The sequence below is a fragment of the Mastigoproctus giganteus genome, chromosome 3 (genome assembly GCF_048544385.1).
Source record: "Mastigoproctus giganteus isolate SK-2022 chromosome 3, ASM4854438v1, whole genome shotgun sequence".
Taxonomy (NCBI): Eukaryota; Metazoa; Arthropoda; class Arachnida; order Uropygi; family Thelyphonidae; genus Mastigoproctus; species Mastigoproctus giganteus.
The window spans coordinates 123,674,958-123,701,110 of NC_143577.1; the positions used below are offsets into that span (position 1 = coordinate 123,674,958).

A 26,153-nucleotide genomic window follows, 5' to 3' on the forward strand; every position below is an offset into this window, starting at 1 on the left:
CCCTCAGTGCTCCCTTGAGCCACAGCACTCCCATTAGTTTGAGCCTTTTGCTTTGCTGCTCTGGTCAGAATCATGATTTTGATTTAATTTCAATAAAATTTCAATTTCAGTACAAAATTATAACCCTAAACTTGTATCCCAAAACAGTTATAACACTATATATATATTTCATATCAAATATTATCTACAAGTTCTGTTTATATAACTTCCATATCAAGTTATGTATTAATTAATTATGTTACGTTTGTATACTAAGTCGTTATATGTATTTAGTTAAAAGTACAATTTAATTGACAATGAAGTTTAACAAAATTAATAGATTTTGCTGATTAATTGACAATATTATATTATATACTATGCTATATATATACTATACTATACTATACTATATTATACTATATATACTATACTATACTGTATATACTATACTAACGCTATCTAGTTCGGGATATAACATATTGTATAACAGTGGCACAAGTTACGAAGAGTAAATCTACGGACACTTAAATATTAATTAACTTCCAAATCTCGCTGTCTCAATTCAGAATAAACTAATGATCCCGACTAGGTCTATAAGCTACTTATAGAAAATAATTTGATTTATCAATTGGTCAATAAAGCGGCTAAAAAACTTCTCATTCAGCGGAGCTGCAACTTGTAACAAGTGGATATGATACCCTTTCCGATACTTTTATGCAATTACAAGGCCAAGTAAAGAATAAATACACCAGATTAATCAGAAAATCACAGAATAATGCTATACTACTAAATTTAAATCAAAAGTTTTAGAAAAAGAATAATTTCAAATCAATAAATAAGAAAATCCACTTAGGGCTTTGAACACGTCTGGCTCCCACTAGCCTCGTCAGCAGAATTGGTGCCTGATTTCCTCGCACTTCTTACATCACGCACCCACAAGGACATTGCCCTTGGCAATATCATGTCCCATTCCTGATTGCTCCACAAACATCAAAGAAGCAGTGCATTTCAATAGACTGTGATTCAGAGGACAGCTGCCCCCCTCAGTTCTTCCCTGAGCCACAGCACTTCCATTAGTTTGAGCCGTTTGCTTTGCTGTTCTGGTCTGAATCATGATTTCTATTCAAGAGGAATTTTGGAATTTTATTGAACTATTCAAGTTCAATAAAATTCCAATACAAAATATAACCCTAAATTTATATCCCAATGCAGTTGTAACGCTATACATATATGTATTTCAGTATCGAATGTTATCTCAAAGTTACGTTATATGACTTTCTTATATCCTGTCGACTTATATGTATTAATTTTTGATGTTACGTTTGTAAAAACTAGGTCGCTATATTTATTTAGTTAAAGTACAATCCGATTGACAATGAAATTTAATAAGATTAATAAATTTTGTTGATTAATTGATACTACTATACTCACTATCTAGTTTTCCGTTAAACCTTACACTATCTAGTTTTCCATTAGACCTTACGCTATCTAGTTTGGTGCACTAATGTATAACAATAGTGGCAAGTTACAAACGGTTAATCTACGGACACGAGGTATTATTTACTTTCCAAATTCGTGCTATCTAAATTCAAAATAAACCACGGAGCTTGACTAGGTCTATAAGCTACTTATAGAAAATAATTTAATCTAACAATTAAGTCAATAAAATGGCTAAGTATAATTACAAACTTGCATTCGCAGGAGCTGCAAAACCTGTTCAACACATGGATTTGATACCCTTACCGATACTAAGTAATAACTTACAAAATCTCTATCTAAATTCAAATTAAACTAAAGTATTGTTCCTAGGAATATAAAGCAACTCTATGAAATAAATTAATATGCCAATTTAAGTCAATAAAAAAGTAAAACTTCTCTATTTTCTGGAGCCCTTAAAAACTTTGCCTGTTCTCATGTACTTTCGCACCCACTCCCCTAATGCCTAATAGTCCCAATGTTGCTGAATTATCCACCGCAACCGCCTCTGCTGCCTGCATTGATGGGTTTTCAACAAGTCCTTCTGGCTGTAGGAGCAACCCAGTACTTTGGACAGGCTTTGTTGCTGCCAGCATGGGAACAACTAGCCTAACTCACAATTTGCAAATTCTCTGATGACAGGTTCAAGCCCCTTCACTGGCCCAAGTCCAGATTGTATGGACCTCACTTGAAAATAGTTCAACACCAAGAGTAAGTTGCCCTATTGTGGTATCATGGCTGATTGTAAAGGGAATTGAATGAACCCTCTTAGCATTTTTGTTAATCCATCGAAATATGGATTAACTAACTGGACAAAAATGCCCAGTTAGATGGACATTTTTGTCCATCTCTGATCTCTGCCTTAGGGTGTCACTCAAGGCTAATCACTATGTTAAAAGCCCAGTCTCTGTGGTTAGCCTTGACTTAAGTCCAATGGTTGAAATTATTCTTGCCTGACACTCCACGGTGTTAAATTATAGAACTGACAACCTTAGTACTAAGTTGGGTATTTAAAAATAGCCTCAAGGCACTTTACTTGTGCAGCCCCTGAATTTATAACTCAGCTGTAGCAAATGAAAGAAAGTTTAATAAAAATAGCTCTTTCTATCTATATTATATATAAGATGTGATATGAAAATAGCTGTCCCTTAATATATCGCTGTCTCCTTTCATTTCTGTAATCCACAAAACTTTACGATAACAAGCCATTTTTAAAATTTGCTGCCTCCCCCCAGTGACCGCAATTTCAGAGTCCACTTAAATGAAACACCATGTTAAAGTATATCATTAACCCCCACACACACACGCATGCACAGACACAGAAGGAAGGGCATCAACTATAAGATAATAAACCAGTGTTAGAAGCACTGCACAGGATAAACTTTTAGAAAATTAGAATAAACAGTCATATCAGCCATAGGCTGAGCTACGTGGTTTCAGGTATGATATTTTTCGTCATATCCAATAAATAGAGTTTTGATTAAAAAAAATCCTAAAATTCTGCTAGATATGGAAAACAACACAGAGGGGTGGGGAGGAGAGAGAGAGAGAGAGACAATAGAAAAATTAAATTAATTTTTCTGTCTATACTCCGGGATGACCACACGAGATCAGAGGAGTCCGTAAAACAGAGAGAGAGAGAGAGAGAGAGAGAATACAAGAACATTCTACCGTACTTAATAGTCAGGTGACTACCAAGTACGGTAGTCACGTGACTTGAACCACGGTCACTAATGCATGCACTTTTGTACCCTCACAAATGCCTACTCGGCTATGGAGGCTGTTATTATACAGGATTCCATATTCAACAACATCAACTGAAATAATGTAAAATAAGCATGCCGCCTACCCCCCCCCACCAAATCTTTTTTTTTTTTTTTCTAATTCTTCCTGGCAGTTTCCATTCTTTTACCCTCCCCCTTCCCACATTGACTGCCGCTAGTCTTATTCCTATAAGTAAAACCTGCAACCAGTGACACTGGGAAAATCTGTCCCAGTACTTGGAGTAGCATCATACAAGCAAAGACATCCAATTGACCCCAGGGGCTCACATCTGGTGAGTATGGGCTTGGCACATCCAGGGCCCTGAGCTGGATATCATCATTCTTCTCTTTCTTGGTGATTCCCTTCTACTTTTGACTCTCTCTCTCTCTCTCTCTCTCTCTCTCTCTCTCTCTCTCTCTCTCTCTCTCTCTCTCTTTCTCTAGGCGCCTCCGTAGCCAGGTGGGAAGGAGCAGCAGTGCATAGCACATGCTTCTTGATTAAACCGGGGTTCGAGCCCGTCACCACCAAATACGGAGGATGCGGAAAGGTCATGGAATGACCACCGCATATCCCAGAGCAATATGGCCTTAGTTGCTAATGCTCCTAAAAAACCAAATCACAAAATCTCTCTCTCTCTCTCTCTCAGTATAACTCGGGAATTTTTTTGGCTGGTGAAGCATAAGCCTCCTGGCTTCCTTGCACCATATAGCTAATAATAATAATAATAATAATAGCAATCAGGAGGACAAAAGGTATACAGTGCCCTTTCACCATTCTACTGAACAAGTCAGTGTGCATTCCAGTTTCAGTAAATTTTTTTTCTTTTGTTTTTCTTTTATTTCAGTGCTTTGTTATTTCTTGGATATGTAATTTAGTAGTTCAGTTTTTGTGTTAAAACCCTTGAACCACTGAAGAGAGGTTCAAGATAAGATGTGGAATATGTTGTTTAATATTTGTATATTTATTAATCGCAGTTAACTCTATTAAATTTTTTTTCCAATGAAAACATGCAAAGAAGTATCTTTTTTCATAATAAATAATAAATAATAGTAAATTTTCAAATTTCTTGTGCTTCAGAATTTGTTTTGAAAATTGTTTCATTACTGTATATAAACATCTGCTAACATATTATTAATATATCCTTTTATCTGCATTGATTCTGACCTAATAAAATAGTTCTATTTTCTGAAAATAAATATTTTTCTGTTTTTATATTGTAATTGTACCTAAAATACCTACAGATTTGCCTATAAGCAGTTCATAAACAAAACGAGTTCATAAATTTAATTATTATATTTTTTAATTTCATTTTTAAAATGAATTAATTTACAAACAAAAGACATATTTGTGTTTGGCTAGTTTTGGAACAATAAAATTATTTTCTTGTATTTGCAGATGATAGTGAATCAGAAGAGGTACTGCCTAGAAAAACTAGAAAGGATAAAGTAGTTGTCTATTGGGTTTCCTACTTAGATAGTGCTCAGAGAGTTTTACTCTTCACACAGGATGAAAGAGTAGCTCGGAAAGCCAGAAAGGTAATGTGTGCAATATCAGAATAAGATTTGATCTCATTTCTTTTCCCTATAAGTTGTCCCTCTGTGTTACTATCCTGCAGACAAGTTCCATTTAATTACGGTGGCATGAGAAGCTCTTACAATCTCTTCGAATAACCCTAAATGTTGTCAATCACTAATGGATTAACAACATACCATTCTTTTTAATTTCTAGGCTGTCCTTGTTTCAGGTATCCATTGCACATTTTTTGTATACTATTGTCCTAGTGCCATATCTTATTAATGACTTTGGAATTATATACAAATAAATTTTAATAGGCTTCACTATTATAATTATTTACATAGTGCATGAACATCCCATATTGTGCTGTATGTTATGCCTTATTAGCCTAGTGGTCAGGAGCGCGGGTGCATAAGTACACGTTCCTTGAGTGACCGGGGTTCAAGCCCGTGACTACTGAATACGGTGCTGTTTCTTGTATTCTATCTATCTTGTGAACTCCTCTGACCGTTTGGTCGTCCCGGAGTATAAACAGAAAATTTATTTTATTGTGTGTATTTTGTCTTGCTGTGTGTGTGTGTGTGTGTGTTATGTATTATTATATACAAGTGTGTGTTAACAGACTGTTTTGAATGTCGTGTGAGCTAAAAAACATGGAATAACTCTTAGAGTAAACTCTAATCCCTTCTCAAATGACTGACTAACTAACTACAGCCAGGATTCAAGATGCCTTTAACAATTTCTGCAGTCTCTGATAGAATTTGAACCAAGCACTTTCCAAATAGATTACAAGTAACAAAACTCATATCCAGTTGTAGAGAACTGTTAACAGGCAATATGCCCAAAATATAAATGAAGTTTATGAGCACCACATTTTCAACAGTCAGAGTAAAAGGCAGGGGACCAAAAACATTAGAAGTCATAAGGTTGTTTGACTGGTAACTACTTTCTTTTTCTCTCAGCAGATTCTATATATTTGTTTGGTTTACTACAATTCTGTGAATGAGGCTATAGGTTGAAGAAGTGGACTTCTGGAGCTGCTGCAAACAGATAGGTTTTATTTAAAATATTATTGTATTTTTGATTAGTTAACATGTTAATTTGTGTTTTACAAATAGATTAATTAGGCTCATTAGCATTTGTTAGTTTATTTTTTGAAATTTAACTAGTGATTTTGTAAGTTACACCTCTCTGCTCATACCTCTATCATGTCGGTGTTTGGCGGGAATAATGTAGCATAACCAATAGCGCAGAAGAGTAGTAGAGTTTTAATTGTAATAAATAAGTATTTTGAAGGTTTTAGTCACCATGAATTTGTTAAGAGAAATGTACTAACTGTGTGGTACTCCACTTAGGGTGGTAGAAAATGAAAAAGACCTGGGAGTAATTGTGCAGTCAGATATGAAATTATCTGAGCAGTGCAGACAGGTTACCAGAGCAGGTCATGGGGTGTTGTCAATGATATACAGGAATTTTGCTAGTAGGGAAAAGGAGGTGATTAGCCATTTGTACAAGTCAATGGTCAGGACATGCCTTGAGTACTGCGTACAGGTCAGGAGGCCTCATTTTAGAACGGATGCAGAGTTGCTTGGGCAAGTACAGAGAAGGGCAACAAGGTTGGTGAGGGGAACAAAAGGGGGGGGGTCTTAACAAGAAAGGTTTAAGTTCTGCAAATTACAACGTCTGGAGACTAGACACCTGTGAGGTGATCTGATTGAGGTGTATAAGGCCTTAAATGGGCTCAGCAGGCTCATTTTTGATGGGATTCTTCCTCTTGCTCAGATTACGAACCTGAGGGAGCATAAATTCAAATTGAGGAAAGACAGTTATAGAATAGATCTGCAGAAATTTGCCTTTAGCCAGCGGGTAGTTGATTGCTGGAACAAACTTCCATCTGTCATTGAGGAAGTTGATAGCTTAAATAAATTCAAGGAGGAATGGAACTGGATAAATGTTTAGAGGGAATGGATGTGTGAAATATGGATTTTTTTTTTTTTTTTTTTTTTGGCTAATGCTACATAAGCTTGCTTTTTTGCATCACATGCCTCAATTACCACTATTACTACTACTTTTTGGGCATATATATTCTGTATTTAGCTACCTGCCAGCTTTGCGATTTCACAGAATAATAGATTAACAGTATCCACAGACAGAAATGAAAGTGATTTTTGCAGTGCTTCTATTGGAATGAGCAGCAGCCTGGAAAACAAGGTACTGGGGATTTCAAGGAGTACTGGGAGTCATCATGGAACAAGTAAATACATGGGTTTTGTTAGAGTAACTAAGAGAAAGAACATGTGCATCTATACTTGCATGTGCACCAATGCTAGGAGTATAAGACATTAAAAGCTGATGTTGTTGGGATATCAGAGACATGGTATCACACAAAAATAACGAATGCAGAATTGGAATTTTGGGAGTACAATGTGTACATAAAGGATAGACAGGATAGAAGGGGAGGAGGGGTGATGCTGTTAGTTAAGAAACACATAAGGAATTGCATCCATTTGACATGGGGAGGATAATGCTGTGTTGAGTCAGCTTGGTGTAACATAAGCACTGGGAAACTACTAAGTTGAGAGTAAGAGTGTGTTATAGGCCTAATGACTCTGATGAGTACAGAGAAATAGAATGGGCCAGTAAATCAAATTGTCTTATAATGGGGTATTTTAACTTCCCAGATATAGACTGGTACTTGTGGGTTGGTCACTCACACAGAAGCAAGAATTTTGTGGATTTACTCGATGATCGTTTTCTACAGCAGCATGTTCGGGAGGCAACCAGAGGGAGTAATACTCTTGATTGGATTATCAGCAGTGATTCTTCATGCATTAAAAATCTGCAGATAAAGGAACCACTAGGTGGCAGTGATCACAGTGTGCCGAAGTGGGATTTACTTAAAGATGTAACTACCATCAGCAATAAGGGGAAGGGTTAGCTTTCGTAAAGGCGACTACAGTGGTCTCACAGATTTTTTAAATTCTATACATTGGGAACAACTGATGATGTTACCAAGAGCAAATTCTAAATGGCAAGCATTCAAGCATTCTTGGAAATACTGTTCGGGGATTAGTCATAAATGGATGTCAGATGAACTAATGAGACTCGTGACAGAGAAGAAAAATGCATAGGATGCATATAAATTATCAGTTTACACAAAAGACTATGGTAGATATAAAATAGTCTGTAATCAAGTCACAAAGGAAGTTAAGCAAGCGAAGGCAGATTATGCGAAATCTTAGACAAAGGATGCAAAGAAAAGCAGCAAAGACTTCTTTATATATTTAAACTCTAGAAGGAAGGGGATGAATTAGATTGGTCAACTTGACATCATCAGTTTGATTGTTGATGATTCTGTTCAGGTAGCTGACAAACTGAATGAGTATTTTGCATCTTTTTTTTTAAATTTTTTTTTATGAAAACCCCAAACACGAGAGGTATTAGAACCTATAGTACTTAGTACCGTGCTTGGGATGGAGGTTGAGAAGATGAAAGAAGATATTTGTTGACTTGATCTTCTGTAGACTGTAATTTTCAGGAAATACTTATGAAGGAAGGTTGTTCCAAAAAATAGCAGTTGAATGAATAAATGAGGAAGATGAAAAGTTGGTTCTGTGAGATTGAAGGACAGTAAATGGGTGTTGGCTGGTGGCAGCACGTGTTTGGACTGTTTTGAAAGAGAGAGCGAGAATTATAGAAGCCGATTCGGAAGAACAGTGCCCGTGGAAGTATCTGTAGAAAAGGCATGTAGCAGAAACAGTATGTCATTGAGACAGTGAGTGGAGAGACTCTGTTAGAGAGGAGTCAATAATTAACCTAACTACCCTCTCCTGAATGGAATCTAGATGCCTGAGAGAGGTTTTGGGAGCACCACCCCAGATGTGGGAACAATATTCCATGGTAGGTCGAATTTGCGATTTGTAACAGCTGTTTGGAAGAAAAGTAATGCCAAGAACGAAAGAGAAAACCAAGTTTTTTAGATGCAAAATAATCAAAATAATTTTGATATCATATACTTGGGTTTTAGGAAAGCTTTTTATACTGTTGCACATGGAAGACAAATTGGTGCAGTATGGCATTAAGGGCAAGTTGCTACAATGGATAAAAGGAGGGTTGAGTGGAAGAAAACAGAGATTGGTAATCAATGGACACTGCACTTTGTGGACTAATGTTATTAGTGGAGTTCCCCAGGGTTCGGTGTTTGGCTTATTGTTGTTTTCTGTATTTATCAAAAATATTTATGAATTTATATCAGGGTTAACGTCTAAGTTTACTGACGATATGAAGGTTGGCAGGGATAAGATTATAATTACAGTAATGATAGTACACTACTACAACAGGATCTGGAAAAGTTAAGCAGATGTGCTGAGCGGTGGCAACTGGAGTCTAACATTGGCAAATTGGCAAAAGTACTGCAAATGGGATGCAGTAACCCCAGAGTAACATAACAACTGTGTGGTACTATGCTCAGGATATTGGAGAATGAAAAGAACCTCAGGGTAATTGTACAGTCAGATATGAAGTTATCTGAGCAGTTTAGTCAGGCTGCATGAGTAGCTCATAGTGTCTTGTCAGTGATATACAGGAGTACAGAAATTTTTCTCGCAGGGATAAGAAGGTGATTGTCCCCTTGTATAAGATAATGGTTAGGCCACACCTTCAGTACTGCATACAGTCTAGAGGCCTCATTTTAGGAAGGATATAGAGCTGATGGAACGATTACAGAGAAGGGCAATGAGATTAGTGAGTGGAACATCGGGTTGCTGTTACCAGAAAAGCTTAAGTTCTTCAAGTTGCAGTGTCTGGAGACTAGGCACCTGCAAGGTGATCTGATTGAGGTGTAGAGCATGCTGAATGTTGATGGTATTCTTCCCCTTGCTCAGATTACTCACTGGATGGGACATATATTTCAAGTTGAGGAAATACAATTATAGAATAAATGTGTGGAAATTTGTCTTTAACGAGAGGGTGGTTGAGATTTGGCACAAATTTCCATCTGTTGTAGTTAAATAAGTTCAAGGCAGAAGTAGACCAACATTTGAAGCGATGGATGGATGAATTGGGAAGGAGTGTTTTTTTTTTTTTTTTTTTGGCTGATGATATATAAGCTTGCTTTTTTGCCCCATATGCCTCTAGTAATGCTAATATAATTCGGATATTTTAACCGACTCATTTTGAGCAAGAGTGAAATGAGAAGGCACACATTCTTTTTTTTTTTCTATGAAAACCCTAACACCAGAGGTATTCGAACCTATAGTACTAAATATCGTGCGCGGGCTAAAGTTAAGAATACAAAAGAAAATACTTGTTGATATTAGACTGACTTGAATTGCTGTAGATTGTAATTTTCAGGATGAAGATTATTCCAGAAACTGGAAGTTGAATGAATAAATGAGGAAGAAGAAAAGTTGGTTCTGTGAGTTTGAAGTTGGACAGTAAATTCATGTTGACTGGTATGTGTTCAGACTGCTGTGGAAGAGAGAACAGGAATTATAGAAGCAAATTCAGAAGAACAGTGATCATGGAGGTGTCTATAGAAAAGGAATGTAGCAAAAACAAAACATCTGTAAGACAGAGTGGAGAGACTCTGTCAGAGAGGAGTCATTAAATCATCTAACTGCCTTCTTTTGAATAGAATCTAGAAGACTAAGAGAGTTTTGGGTGCAGTGCCCTAGATGTGGAAACAATATTTTCCGTTGTAGAGGGGATTTGTAATTTGTATAGAGTGGACAGCTGTTTGAAGGAAAAGGATTCTAAAGATTCTAAACAATTTGTGGATTACCCTGACTTCTAATCCCCAATAGAGATGTATGATCTTGCCTAGGAATCATAGTGTCATCAAAGATAAGCATAAGAGCAGAAGAATCCTCTTTGCGACATTTAAGACTTCTAAGTTTTAGAAGGATTGAAATAATCTAAGTTAATTCAATCCGTCTAAAATCTCAAGGTAATTCTCACTGGAATTACCTGGAGATATGCATTTAAGGAATTGGTAGTGAATATTTGAGAAGTTGAAGGTGTGCAGCAGAAGGTTTCTCAAACTGGAAGGTGTAATGCAGTGGTTTTCAACCTTTTTTTAATAACGGCACCCCTAAGTAATTTATTTGATTTTGCGGCACCCCTACTCAACTTTCTGCCTGTTAGATCCGATTCTCTCTCTCTCTCTCTCTCTGTATGTATATATATATATAATATTAAAAAATATATATGTTATATGATATTTATTACAATAATATAATTAACAAATTATATATATACAGTATATAATTTTATTCTTTATACAGAGGTACAAAGTAAACATCAATTATAGATCACCACAAAATTAAAAAGGTGCTGTACACTTTTTTATAATGAAATAAACATATAAATTAAATAATAATAAGTTTAAGTAACTTAAACCCAAATTACGTGGCACCCCTGGAATGTTGTTGCGGCACACCCCGGTTGAAAACCACTGGTGTAATGCAATATGCTACCATATTACCAAAACCATGGATAGGATTTCTTCTTAATGGAAGAAGGTCATTAATGCACAAGAGGAAAAGAGTGGGAGAAAACACTGAACCTCCAGGAACACATTAGAGGAGACATTAGGACACAGAGATCCATCTGCCATCATCCGCAAGAGTGGTCAAAAAAGAAAACTATATGCCCAATTTAAAAAATTAGTAAGATGGAAGCTTATTTAGAAGACACTTATGCCAAATGCAGTCAAAAGCGTTTGAAATGTCAAGAGGAGCTGCTTTAATTTCACCAAATTTTACATTGAATTTGTCCAAAGATGTACAACATAAGCCATTATCTCCAGTTATCACAAGTTAATTGACACCAGTCAATTATCACATTGACTGGTGTCAATTAACATCAATATTACGACATTGATGGAATCCCTACTGCAGATGGTTATTCAGATGGAAGGTTTTGAGATTGTTTAAGAGTTAGCATTAGCTTGTTTGTTTGTTTGTTTGTTATTTGGTTTTTAGGAGCATTAGCAACTAAGGCCATATTGCTCCGGGATATGCGGTGGTCATTCCCTGACCTTTCCACATCCTCCGTATTTGGTGGTGACGGGCTCGAATCCCGGTCTAATCAAGAAGCGTGTGCTACGCACTGCTGCTCCTTCCCACCTGGCTACGGAGGCGCCTTATCATTAGCATTAGAATTAGTAGAGGTATATGATGTAAAGAAGCAAGCTTATACGGCATCAGCCAAAAAAAAAAAAAATAAACATCTCATTTCACCAATCCATTCACTTCAAAAGTTTGTCCAGTTCTTCCTTGAATTTATTTAAGCTATCAATTTCCACAATGGCAGATTCCAGCAATCAGCCACTCACTACCCTCAGGTGCATAATCTGAACAAGAGGATGAATCCTATCAGCATTGGCCCCAAGTGCCAAGCGATATTAGTGACGATTAGAAAACAGGCCTTGTGCGTTGGGTTGCATTATATCATCCAAGTTTCTTGTGACGACCGACTAACTGGTTAAAATAAATTTTATTAAAATAAAAATGATATATACATAAGATAAAACAGAAATAAAATAAGATAAAAGTGTTAAAATACAATAAGATAAAATATAAACTTCGAAGTGAAGTGCCTCTTCGACACATATTCACTGCTTTGTCTCCACATAGTTGGGCTGGTAACCTGGGAGAAAAAGATAATCTCCCAGGGCCAAAAAGAGCATGTCATGAATAAATAAAACTCTGACTTATCTGGTGCCTCCATAGCCAGGTGGGCAGGAGCAGCAGTGCGTAGCATACGCTTCTTGATTAGACTGGAGTTCAAGCACATGACCACCAAATACAGAGGGTGCGGAAAGGTCAGGGAATGACCACATACCCCCAGATCAAAAAAAAAAAAAAAAAAACAGATAACAATAACTGACTTATCTAGGCTGCCAGACGCACCCTAGACACCTAAAAAGAAAGATAGTTCCATTGCAGGAACTTCCAAACCAGAAAACAGACAGAGGCACATCCAGTTCCAACTTTCTTGATCATTCACTCAACTGGTGAAAATGCAATTGGAAAACTCTCACCATTCAGAGTCCAAAAGGAATTATAAAGTAGAGCTGGATCTCCCAAGTCCGTAAAGAGACTGAAGTCAGGAGATATTCTTATTGAGACCTCTAATGCCAAACATTCTGAGTGACTTTTGAACATCAATCTCTTCGTAGGTTTACCAGTAACTGTGACACACCCCACAGATCACTGAACACCTCTAAAGGAGTGATCTCAGACTGGAATTTATTAGATGTATCTGAAGAGGAAATGTTAAAAGAACTTAAAGATCAAGGAGTAATTCAAGTCAAAAGAATCTCCACCAGAAAAGATGGCAATCTGACCTCTACATGAAATCTCATCTTGACATTTAACACACCGCATCGTCCATTAAGGCCAGATATCTGGTATGCAATGTCAGACCCTATATTCCAAAAAAATGACCACCAGCTTGTGCTAGAACATGTGAACACTGGAAAAGCGAAAAACTTATTCGAAAGTACAACACAAACCACAGTGTTTCCTATCAAGAAGCAAAGTGGATAATCTCACCTTCAACCCATCCAAACAGACATATGCCTTAATCACCAAACGATACCAGTCAACAGCAGTGCAAACTGAGTTATCAGTACCTCCCCCCCCCAGAAGAGTCTTTCTCAAATTACATCAAAACTGTGTACAATACAACCCAAACTCAAGCAGTCAATACACCAATATCATACCACGTAAAAAATCTGCAGATGATGGTGTCTTAGGAAGTTTTGTTGAAGAAGATATGGACAAGGGAAAGTCTTACTTTCCTAAAAAAGATAAAAACAAGAGTGAAAACCAGAGAACTTCAACAACACAAAAATGTTCCGAAAGCCTAACAAGAAACAAATAATTCACTGGAATTGTTGTAGTTTCTGTGCCAGTATTGATGATGAATATGATCTTACCTCTAAATATATGCCAATATGTCTCTGACTTCAAGAGACATATTTAAAACCTCAAGATACACCAAAACTGTTTCAGTATAATTTCTTTAGAAAAGACAGAACCCACCAAAAGACTGCACGTGGTGGTGGTGGTGTAGCTGTTTAGTAAACCCACATGTTCCTTCCAACGTGTCTCACTGAATTCTCCACTTGAGGCAGTAGCCGTCCATGTAGCTGCTGACATTCACATTACAGTCTGCTCCTTATACATTCCACCAAGTGATATCATTCAACAAAACGATCTAAATAGTCTCATTGCCCAGCTCCTCCATGCCTTTCTTCATTCTGGGAGATTTAAATGGACATCACACACTATGGGGTAACAACCACATAGATCAAAGAGGAAAACTAATTGAACAATGTTTAAATGACAACAACCTTCTTCTTGTAAATGATGGGTCACCAACATATGTTCACCTTCCTTCTGGAACTAATACTGCAATAGACTTGCCTTCAGTTCAGCAACCCTGAACACTATTCTAAAGTGGACAATAAACGATGATCCTATGTATAGTGATCATTTTCCCATACTAATTCATTTGATGAACAAACCCTCTTATCAACCTACTAAAATTCCACAGTGGCTCACTGATAAGCAGATTGGCAGACCTATAAAAAACTAGCTAAATTTAACCTGGATATAATCCAAGAATCCCCAACCGATGAAGTGGTTGACTATGTCACAAAAACAATATTACATACAGCCAGTGGTGAGCTGTGAATATTTTAACAGTGGCCTCACACTTTTGCCGACTTTTTGATGTGAAACATTCTTTTGGAGGGGGGGGGGGGGTACCTACCGAGTAAATCTGATCGGTCACGGAAGTGACGTCATCCGCGGCATCTGCCAGAGGTGCTTCCCACGCTCAGACAACTAGTCTGTGTGGGACACTTACTAGTAGTATGATTAGATTAGAGCGCGTGATGCATTTTTTGTGACCAGTACGATATCTCGAGTTCTAACTGTTTGGAATTTTTGAAAAGTATGACGTCACAACTATGTTACGTCATATAGTGACGCGAAGGATGTTTCACATATAACCATCTACCGCTCGTGCTCGGCAGACGCACAACTTTTTTATTCTTTTTTTTACAACCAGGGAAATATAATGGATAACATTTTTTTCATGATAAAATTTTAATGTTGCGAATAAAAAATAACAAAAATATTTCCCATATTACAAATAATGAATTATCAAAAAACATTCTGGATTATAAAAACAAATGTTACATAAAAATCAAACTGTTCTAGAAAAGGTACACAAAAATCACAGATTACACGAAAAAAAATTGCACAAATATTCAAGAAAATTTTCTTTTAAAAATTGCCATATGAAATTTACTTTATTAATATTGACATAATGAACCGGATCAAATTGAAGCAATGGTTTTCCATTTAGATGTATGGTCATCATAATCTGCAACGTTTTTTAATTTTCAACATTATTCATTCATTCACACGATATTATTCATTACGCTGAAAGCTCGCTCAGTTTCAGCACTGCTAATCGCAAGGGTTTCAAAGATATTTTTGGCTTTCTTAATTGTAAAGGGAATTTCACTCGATTTTAAAGATAAACTGTCTTTGACAAAATCACTAAAATCATTAATTTTTATTTCATATTTTATCAAAAAACAAATTTCTTATTCGATTTTCACAGTCTTGCCACCGAGACAAAAGTTATTTTAAATTCCACGTTTTCCGGTAGAATATGTTTAAAATTTCTTTCAATGGCATCATTATTTTTTTTATTTAATTTAAAATCACCCTGTTGCATTAACAACTTATCCTTTAAGGATAAAACAATGCATTTAATAACTTGTCACGAGGTAATTTTACAGTTCTTACTTTTGATTTTGATTCCTTCAAATTCTTTCCACTTCAACATGCTCTCAATTTTAGCTTCATAATTTCCTTCAGAATTTTTCAAATTAGCAATAGCATTGATAGTTCGAATAATTAATTTATCTGCTTTAGCCATAGTGAATCTGTAAAGCTTCTGAAATGTAAGAGAGCTCCTGCAGGATGTTGATCATTAGTGCTAAATGGTTAAGAAATTCCAGATTTAAAAGTCGCTTTAACAATCCCAAATAAAAATAAATTATCTGTTTATAATCCAGGGTGATCCTACCATCAGAGGAGTTCACAAAGTAGAGAGAATACAAGAAACAGCACCGTATTCAGCAGACAGGGTGCTTGAACCCGAGTCACTTAAGGCACGTATACTTATGCATTTGCGTGCCTGACCACTGGGTGCTACGGTGGCATCTGATCCAAAATGTTTGCACAATGCAGTATAATTCCCTTAACCCGCAATTACCATTCGCAAGCTACAAGCTGCTCTTCATAGCCCAGACACATGAACAATCTTTGTAGTTTCCACATCAAGTTCGGCGCCTCCATAGCCAGGTGGGAAGGAGCAGCAGTGCGTAGCACACGCTTCTTGATTAGACTGGGGTTCGAGCCCATCACCACCAAATACGGAGGATGCGGAAAGGTCAGGGAATGACCACCGCATATCCCGGAGCAACATGGCCTTAGTTGCGAATGCTCCTATAAACCAAATAACAACAACAATAACACATCAAGTTCTTTAGCAATCATCCTTAATTCGTGTTAGTTTTTTGGAGATTGGTAATACAGTTTTTTTTTTTTAATTATTGCCTGTATGCCATTATATTTTAGAACATATTCTACACAGTGAAAGGCTCGACAAAGTTTCAAAATCTCTCAACATTTCATCTTCTTAAAGTTTATATAATATCTTAGTTTCCTCAATCCCCCCCACTGGTTGTCGCTAGTTCTTTGAATACTGTGCAAAATATCGGAATCACTCAGATATTCAGCTACTGTGACCATGTAAACATAGACAGGAGAAATTTACTGGAAGGCATGGCTCACTCACTTCTCCGAAAAACATACGCCCTTTTGTCAGAGTAAAGGGGAACCACAACACACGTATCCATGTCGGGAATCTTCTTAATCCTCTGACTGGCTATGGAAAGCATATTGACTAGCACAACTTCTCGGAATGTGGCTGCATAAGTTTTATGGACACCACTAACATTGTGGAACGGTAATCCCTTTCACCCTTAATTCATGCTTTCTAATTACCTAAAGGCCAGAGGTGAGAACAATGCATACAAAGTTGTCTCTCCTAATCTGTTCGTTACATAGAAATAATTTTCATTCTACAGAAACTATGTATTTTAAATGTAATTACCAAAGGCAATTTAAAAAAATTTGGTGTAAAGAAGTTGGTTAAACAGAGGTCTGACTATAATTAAATCAAAAATGAAGCAATTTAAAAATACATAACCGATCAATTGTGCCATTAAAATGCTGGGAATGGGGCCCCGTTCGCCACACCGTAATTTCAGCTCTGGATACTCAATAATTGTGCATTTAAGATTTCATTTGTAAAATAAATGATTGTCTCAACAATGGGCTCGCAAATTTTCAAAAAAAATAACAATGGGCTCTCGCAAGCCCACTATAGCTCACCACTGCATACAGCTGAAAAAAGCATACCAAAATCCTCTTCAAAATTGCCGATACACCCAAAAATCTGGTGGAGTGATGAATGCCATATGACTGAAAAAAGAGCAAAATAAAGCGTGGAATACCTTTCGCTGCAGTCCAACTATAGCTAATCTTATCCACTATAAATGTTCCAGAGCAAGAGCAAGGTATGTTAGACACAGTAATAAAAAGGCATCTTGGATCCGCTTTACTTCAACTATCAATCAAGAAACCCCTACACATAAAATTTGGAAAATAATCAGAAAAATAAGTGGCAAATACCAGACGACTCCTGTGCCTATCATGGAACAGAGGGGACAGAACATTTCTGACCCCTGTTCAAATTGCCAATATCTTAGGAGAAACTTTTGCCAGCGCATCATCAATGGAAAGTTATACACCAACTTTCAGGAGCTTTAAAACAAATACAGAAAAACAAAAATTAAACTTCTCATCAAAAGGGAAAGAACAATGTAACATACCATTCACTATCTATGAACTGCGTAGAGCTCAGTCAACATCTAGGTGCAGCGTGGTAGGACCTGATAATATCCACTATTCAATGATTCAGAAACTAAGTGCTGAATCATTAGTCTCTCCTTGACCTGTTTAATAGATTTTACCTAGAAGATACATTCACTAAACAATGGCATCATGCTACAGTCCTTGGCTTCCTTAAACCAGGAAGAGACCCAACAAACCTCACTTGTTATAGACTGATTGCCTTGACTAGTTGCCTCTGCAAAATTCTTGAAAAGATGATAATCCGTCGACTTATATGGTACCTAGAAAAATTTAATCTCCTAGTTCTGCACAATTTGGTATTTGCCAAAACAGATCAACTGTATATATACTAGTAAGACTAGAGAACTCCATACAGAATGCATTCCTCAGATCAGAACATCATGTAATGGTTTGCTTCAATATCAGTAAAGCATATGATTCCACATGGAAGTATGGCATTCTCTGAAAATTACATCACCATGGACTTTGAGGTCATCTATTGATTTTAATACCGAACTTCCTATACCAATGAACATTTCAGGTTCGATTTAAAACTTCCTTATCCCAAATATTCTTACAAGAAGGAGTTCCCCAAGGCTCTGTTGTAAGCACTACACTTTTTATAATTACAATAAACACTATTGCTGAACAACTTCTGAAGACTGTTGAAGCCGCACTATTTAAATAAAATAAATAAAATAAATTTTCTGTTTATACTCCGGGACGACCAAACGGTCAGAGGAGTTCACAAGATAGACAGAATACAAGAAACAGCACAGTATTCAGCAGTCACGGGCTTGAACCCCGGTCACTCAAAGCACGTGTACTTATGCATCCACGCGCCTGACCACTAGGCTACGGCGGCCTTAATTTTTTGTAGATGATCTTTGCATTTTGTGTCATGCGAAGAATGTAAATACTGTTGAGTGACAGTTACAAGGGAAAATAAATAAAATCAGTGCATGGACACAAACTAATGGCTTCCAACTCTGTCAGCAAAAAACGTTGTGCATCCATTTTTGCCATCAGCGTAAACTCCATCACATCCCAAACTACTACTGAACAGACAATCAATAGCAGTTCATCCCACCATACAGTTCTTAAGAATCACATTAGATCATAAATTTACCTTTTTAGAACATATTAAAAAACTAAGAACATATCAGAAAAAGCTAAATATCATCCATTGTTCTTTCAGCAACTAAGTGGGGAGCTGATTGCCTTACCTTGTTACGATTATATAGAGCCTTAATCAGAACGAAGCTTGACTATGGAGCACCATTGTATAACTCAGCAAGACCCAGTCCCCTTTGCTGGCTTGACCCTATCCATCATAGTGCAATATGCATTGCCTTAGGAGCATATCACACGTCTCCAATACATAGTTTACATGCCAAAGCACATGAACCCCCTCTCTTCATCAGAAGACAACAGCTGATACTACGCTATGCATATAAAATTAGATCTATGCCACAACACCCAAACTGGCAGATACTTTTCACATCACAGCAGGTTATACCAAAACTGCCCTAATGCAAATCATCATTTGGGTATGAGAATAAAACACCTCTTAGAAGAACTAAATTTATCCTTAGACAATGTGGCACTTACCCTCCCATTCTCTCTTGCTCTTTGGAACATAACCCCACCTACATGCAACTTACACCTACATGAATGGAATAAATCTACTTTACATAAAGAAAACTTCTTGCAACTATATCATGCAGCAGTAGACCAGTTTCCCAACTTCATCGTAATACATACCAATGGATCAAAGAATGTTGCAATCGCCACAGTTTTCCCAAACATCACACTAGCATATCAGTTATGTGAGTTCAGTATATTCTCTGCCGAACTAATAGCTATTCAGGTTTCACTGAATTACATTGAGTCCTCGGATATTAAAAACAGCATGATTTTCTCAGATTCTTTAAGTGCACTTCAAGCACTGAAAAACACCATGAACATCACTCACCCAGTTGTAAAAGAAATAATCACCTCTTTGTACTTGGGAGAAATATACGCTTCTGCTAGGTTCCAGGACATATAGCAATTCCTGGGAATGAACTAGCAGACAATGCTGCCAAATCAGCTAACCTACCGTCTGACAACAAGTGAAAAGTTCCTCATGAAGATTATAGACCAATAATCCAGGAAAAATGCATGTGCCGTGACAGTGGCAGTTATCATGGCAGCAACAGCTTAATAATAAGCTTTGAAGTATTAAACCAAATCTTGAGTGATGGCCTTCAATCTTAAATTCAATTAGACAGCAGGAGGTAATACGTATTAGCTCGTTTGAGAAAAGGCCACATTAACATTACTCATTGTTATCTCTTAAGAGGGGAGACTGCCCCTCAGTGTCATCACTGTAACACTACACTTTCCACAAAATGTATCTTTGTTGAATGCAGAAAATATGCAAGAGAATGCCAAAATCTTTTCACTACTGACATAACGAAAGACACTCTTACACTTGCTTCAATCTTGAGTAATAAAATAAATGTCTCAAACATCATTACTTTTCTCAAAATGATTAATATATATAACCTCCTTTAGCTAATAAAAATAAAAAAAAAAAAATAATAATCTTGTTGTCCTAGTTATGAAATTATCACTACCTGCAAGAAATAACATCCATACGTACCATATGTATGGCACATTATGGCCATAGATGCCGATGCACCAAAAAAATCCCAAATCAACCAACCAGCCTATCAGCATTGAACTTACTACAACCAGTCAAGGCCTTATCACAATCATACCTTATCATACCTCAATCAGATCATCTAATAAGTGCCTAGTATCCAGAAGCTGCAATTTGCAGAACTTGATCCATTCTTGGTAAGAGCAACCATTTCTTGCCCTCACCAATGTCATTGCCCTTCTCTCTACTCATACCACCAGCTCTACATCCTTCTAAAATGAGATCTCGAGATCTGTATGCATTACTGTGGCCTGACAATGACCTTACACAAATGGATAATCACCTCCTTATCCCTGCTAGCAAAATTGCTGAATATCATTGACAAGGCCACATGAGCTACTCTGGTAGCCTATCTGCACTGCTCAGAAAACTTCATATCCGACTGCACAATTACCCCAGGTGGTCTTTTTCATTCTACAGTACTCTGAGTGTACTACTGCACAGTTGGTTTTGGTAGTCTACTCTGGGGGTTACTGCTACCCATATGCAGTACTTCATTTGTCGATGTTAAATTTCTGTTGCCACCTCTCAGCCCATCTGCCCAACTTTTCTAGATCCTCTTGCAGTAGTGTACTGTCAGTAACAACCCTACCAACATTTGTATCATCTGCAAACTTGGACCTTAAGCTTGATATACCTTTATCAATATCATTGATAAGTACAGAAAACAACACTGGGCCCAACGCAGACTGCTGGGGAACTCAACTAATAACATTAGTCCATTGATATACCTGATATACCAAGCTTGATATACCTTTATCAATATCATTAATAAGTACAGAAAACAACAATGGGCCCAATACAGACTGCTGAGGAACTCAACTAATAACATTAGTCCATTAGTCCACTCTCTGTCTTCTTCCACTCAACAATCCTTTCATCTATTGTAGCAACTTGCCTTAATGCCATTTTACAGTAGTCTTCCATGTGCAACTGTCAAAAGCTTTCCTGAAATCCAAGCATAAATATCAAAATTATTTTTTGAATCCAGTTCCTTTGTGAACTCATCATAGTATGCAATCAGATTGGTCACACAAGACTTCCCCTTAACAAACCCATGCTGTGTCTGAATTATAACTGCTTTCTTGTCTAGATGACCTGCAATGCTTGTTTAACCAATGACTCCATAATTTTCTCTGGAACAGAAGTTAAACTAACAGTTCTGTAATTACTCATGTCCCCCTTTGATCCCCTTCTGTGAATTGGGGATACATTTGTGCATCTCCAGCTCATGAAGATCTGACTTGAGTCCAAGGATGCTCTCATAATCATGATGATCTGAAGTGAACCAATCTGATTCATCCCCTTCCTTATAAAATGTACATAAAAAAAAGAAGTTTTTTTTGTTTGTCTTTGCATCTTTTGTCATAATTATGGCTAAGGGTTTGCTTACTTCCATTCTCACCTCATTTAATATAACTGGATGGATCCCATCCACCCCAGGTGCCTTTCTTAAGTTTAACTTCAACAATTTCTCCTCCACTTTGATCTCAGTTATTAAAAAGTCATTTAACTCCCTGCCAGAGTTTGATAAAATTCTAGCATTCCCCTCCCTGAATAATTCCTCATGTGTGAATGCCGATGGAAAATACTTATTCTTTATTAGCTACCTGAGTAGGACCATCAACAGTCAAACTATCCATATCAAGTGGACCAATCTGATTCGTCCACTTCCTTATAAAGTGTACATAAGAAAAGAAGTTTTTTTTTTGTCTTTGCATCTTTTGTCAAAGATTTCTCATAATCTGCCTTCGCTTGCTTAATCTCTTTTGTGACCTGATTAAAGACTAGCTTATATCTACCATAGTCTTCTGTGTCAGCTGATAATTTATATGCATCCTATGCATTTTTATTCTCTGCCACAAGTCTCATTAGTTCATCCTACATCCATTTAGGCTTAAACCTTTAACAGTATTTCTTAGTTGGTATGAAAAGCCTAGTACCATCCAAGGTTAATTCTTTAAATGCTTCCCATTTAGAATTTGCTGTTGTAACATCATCAGTTGGTTTCACTGTATAAAATTAAAAAAGTGTCTGAGATCACTGTAATCACCTTTACTAAAACAAAAACCCTTCCCTTTTCCCCTGATGGTAGTTACATCTTTGAGTAAATCCCTTATCAGTACATTGTGACCATTGTCACCTAGTGGTTCATTTATCTGCAAATTCTTAATGCATGAAATATTACTGCTGATAATCAGATCAGATCAAGAGTATTGTTCCCTCTGGTTGCCTCTTGACCCCTCTGCTGTAGAAAACAATCATTAGTTCTATAAATCCACAGAAGTCTTGCTAGTGTACGAATGACCAACCCACATTTTCCAGTCAATGTCAGAAATTAAAATCCCCCATTGTAAGACAGTCTGATTTACTGGCCCACTCTATTTCTCTTTACAGTCATTCGTTGTATTCATCAGAGTCATTAGGCCTATAACACACTCCTCCTCCTCCTCTCAATTTTGCTCTCCCACTGCTTATGTCACCCAACTGATTCATTACTGCACTGTCCTCCCATATCAACTGTGGTTGCACTTCTTTAGATTTTATGTGTTTCTTAACTAACAGCATGATCCCCCCCCCTATCTTTCAATCCTTTCAATACTTTCTCTACACATCGTACTCCCCAAATTCCAATTCTGCATTCCTTATATCTGTGTGATATCCTACGCCTCTGATGTCCCAATAATATCTGCATGTGATGTGTTAACCAGCACTTCAAATTCATCAAATTTATTTACTATACTCCTAACATTGGCGTATGTGCAAGTTTACATGCACCTTTCTTACTGTTAGTCCCCCTAACAGTGCACATGTGTTTACTTGTTCCATGATGACTTCCAGCAGAACTTGAAATCCCCAGCACCTCACTTTCCAGGCTGCTGCACTTACTTAGCATCAGAAAATATTCTTGCACCCTTTCTATTTAAGCGTATCCCATCCCTGTAGAAACAATCTCTCCTGTTAACAAGCACAAAGCACCCTAAGAAAAATTCTACTCTATGGACTTTGCCCAATCTCTCCATGGCCAAATTCGTTGACTAGGCTCTCATCATATTCTTCCTCCTATCCTGTCTGGGCAGAATTGCAGACACTTTCAAATTTAACCCTAACTTGTGATTTTTTTTTTATGTTGACCTGTACTTGTTAAGTAAGTCTGCAGATCTCCTACCCTTAATTTCATTAGTGCCAACATGTACAAAAAATATCACCTTTTGTGCCCTTAAAAGATGACATCTGCTCTACAATGTCATCAACTTTTGCCCCTGCAGATATATCCTGGTCTTATTCCACCTATCCTTTTTGTACAATATATTTCCTGTCTGCCTGAGAACAGTCAACTACAATAACTAGCTGCTGTGGGACAAGCACATTCTACCCTGAAGATTGACGCTGTATTGCCTGATGCTCAAGAATGAGCCCTGCCGTTGAGCTGAGATCTTGATGGGCCCTGATTTTAATTCCTTCAATTCTACTCTTCAAATTCTCATAGACACACTGAGTTGGTACCTAATTTCTTGACACTCTCTTTGTGTGTGCAACAGTTGTTGCACACACAAAGACATCCTCCTTGGCTAGATCATGTTGTGTTCTAGAAAGGTATGCAAACATTTCACATGTTCCACATTTTTTTTTAAGCTATGATGAATTGAAGAATCACCTCATTTGGTTCTCCCCGAACCACTGCACTCCCACTACGTTATGCACATTGCTTTGCTGTTCTGGTCTGGAGCATTTTTTAAATATGATTTAATTAATTAACAATGAAAATTAATAAGGTTAATAAATTTAACTGATTAATTTGCTATACTATACTATACTTGACTGTACAATACTATACTATACTATACTTGACTGTACTATACTATACTATACTATACTTGACTGTACAATACTATACTATACTTGACTGTACAATACTATACTAAGGGTGCCTCCATAGCCAGGTGGGAAGGAGCAGCAGTGCGTAGCACACGCTTCTTGATTAGACCGGGGTTCGAGCCCGTCACCACCAAATATGGAGGATGCGGAAAGGTCATTCAGGGAATGACCACCGCATATCCCGGATCAATATGGCCTTAGTTGCTAATGCTCCTAAAAACCAAATAACAAACAACCACTATACTAAGCTAATGCAGTAATACGTATTCCGTTATATAATTTTACATTACACCTTACACTATCTAGTTTTTTATGTTATACCTTACGCTATGAAGTTTGAGATATATATGCTGTCAAGTTACACTATACCGTAACAATCACAATGTTAAATTAGTCATATCCTTAGCTAAATATAAAAGATATATGCCCAAAAAGCAATTAAAACCTTCAAACTACTTATATATTACAATTATCCCTACTATTCTTCTGCTCTACTGGTTACATGCTATGATATTTGCACAAAATCTGCAATACAATAATGGTATGAGTAGTGAGTCATATTTAACAAAATCACATTTAAAAAATAAGCTAATGAACACTACTAAGCCCATTTAATTTTTTTTTTTTTTTTTTTTTTTTTTTTAATGTGAACCCCAAACACGAGAGGTATTAGAACCTATAGTACTTAGTACCGTGCTTGGGTTGGAGGTTGAGAAGACAAAAGAAGATATTTGTTGACATTGGACTTGAACTTCTATAGATTGTAATTTTCAGGAAATACTTTGAAGGAAGGTTGTTCCAGAAAACAGCAGTTGAATGAATAAATGAGGAAGATGAAAAGTTGGTTCTGTGGGTTTGAAGTTGGACAGTAAATGGATGTTGGCTGGTGGCGGCACGTGTTCGGACTGTTTTGAAAGAGAGAGCGGGAATTATAGAAGCCAATTCAGAAGAACAGTGCCCATGGAAGTATCTGTAGAAGAGGCATGCAGCAGAAACAGTACATCTGGGAGAAAGTAAGTGGAGAGGCTCTGTTAGAGATGAATCATTAATTAACCTAACTGCCGTCTTCTGAATGGAATAAAGACACCTGAGAGAGGTTTTGGGGACACCACCCCAGTTGTGGGAACAATATTCCATGGCAGGGCGGATTTGTGATTTATACAGCGTGAGCAGCTGTTTGGAAGAAAAATAACGCTGAGAGCGAAAGAGAAAACCAAGTTTTTTAGATGCAGAGAAAGCAATATTTGTAATGTGTTTGTGCCAAGAGAGATTAGAAGTCAGGGTAATCCCCAAAAGAGATATATCATTTTCCTAGAAATCGGAGTGCCACTAAAGATAAGCATAGGAGCAGAAGAATCCTTTTTGCGAGATATAAGACAAGACTGAGTTTTAGAAGGGATGAAATCAACTAAGTTGTCTTTACCCCACTGGAGAATTACCTGAAGATCAGCATTTAAGGAATTGGTAGCAGATTTTCGAGAAGTTGAAGCTGATTGAGCAGAACAAGGTTTCTGAAAATGGAAAGTGGAATGCAATGTGCTATCATCGGCAAAACTATGGATAGGATTTCCAGTCAATGGAAGAAGGTCATTAATATACAAGAGGAAAAGAGTGGGGAAAAGAACTGAACCTTGGGGGACACCGGCATTAGTGGAGAAGTTAGAAGACAGAGAGGCATCTATTATCACCCTCAGTGAGCGATCAGAGAGAAAACTGGATAACCAATTACTAAAAACAGTTGGCAAACCATAAGATGGAAGCTTGTTTAGAAGACCTTTTTGCCAAACATGATCAAAAGCCATTGAGATGTCAAGAGCAACTAC

At 37.1% G+C, this 26,153-nt stretch overlaps 1 protein-coding gene across 1 annotated transcript in view; it reads left to right on the forward strand.

Annotated features, from left to right (window-relative positions):
• Window positions 1-26,153, forward strand: part of LOC150088255 (intermembrane lipid transfer protein VPS13A-like) — a 3,009,916-nt gene that overhangs the window by 2,345,349 nt on the left and 638,414 nt on the right. The window contains exon 64 of the mRNA XM_090370087.1: window positions 4,615-4,754. Within this exon, the coding sequence (XP_090226213.1) occupies window positions 4,615-4,754 (140 nt within the window). The remainder of the gene's footprint in view (window positions 1-4,614; window positions 4,755-26,153) is intronic.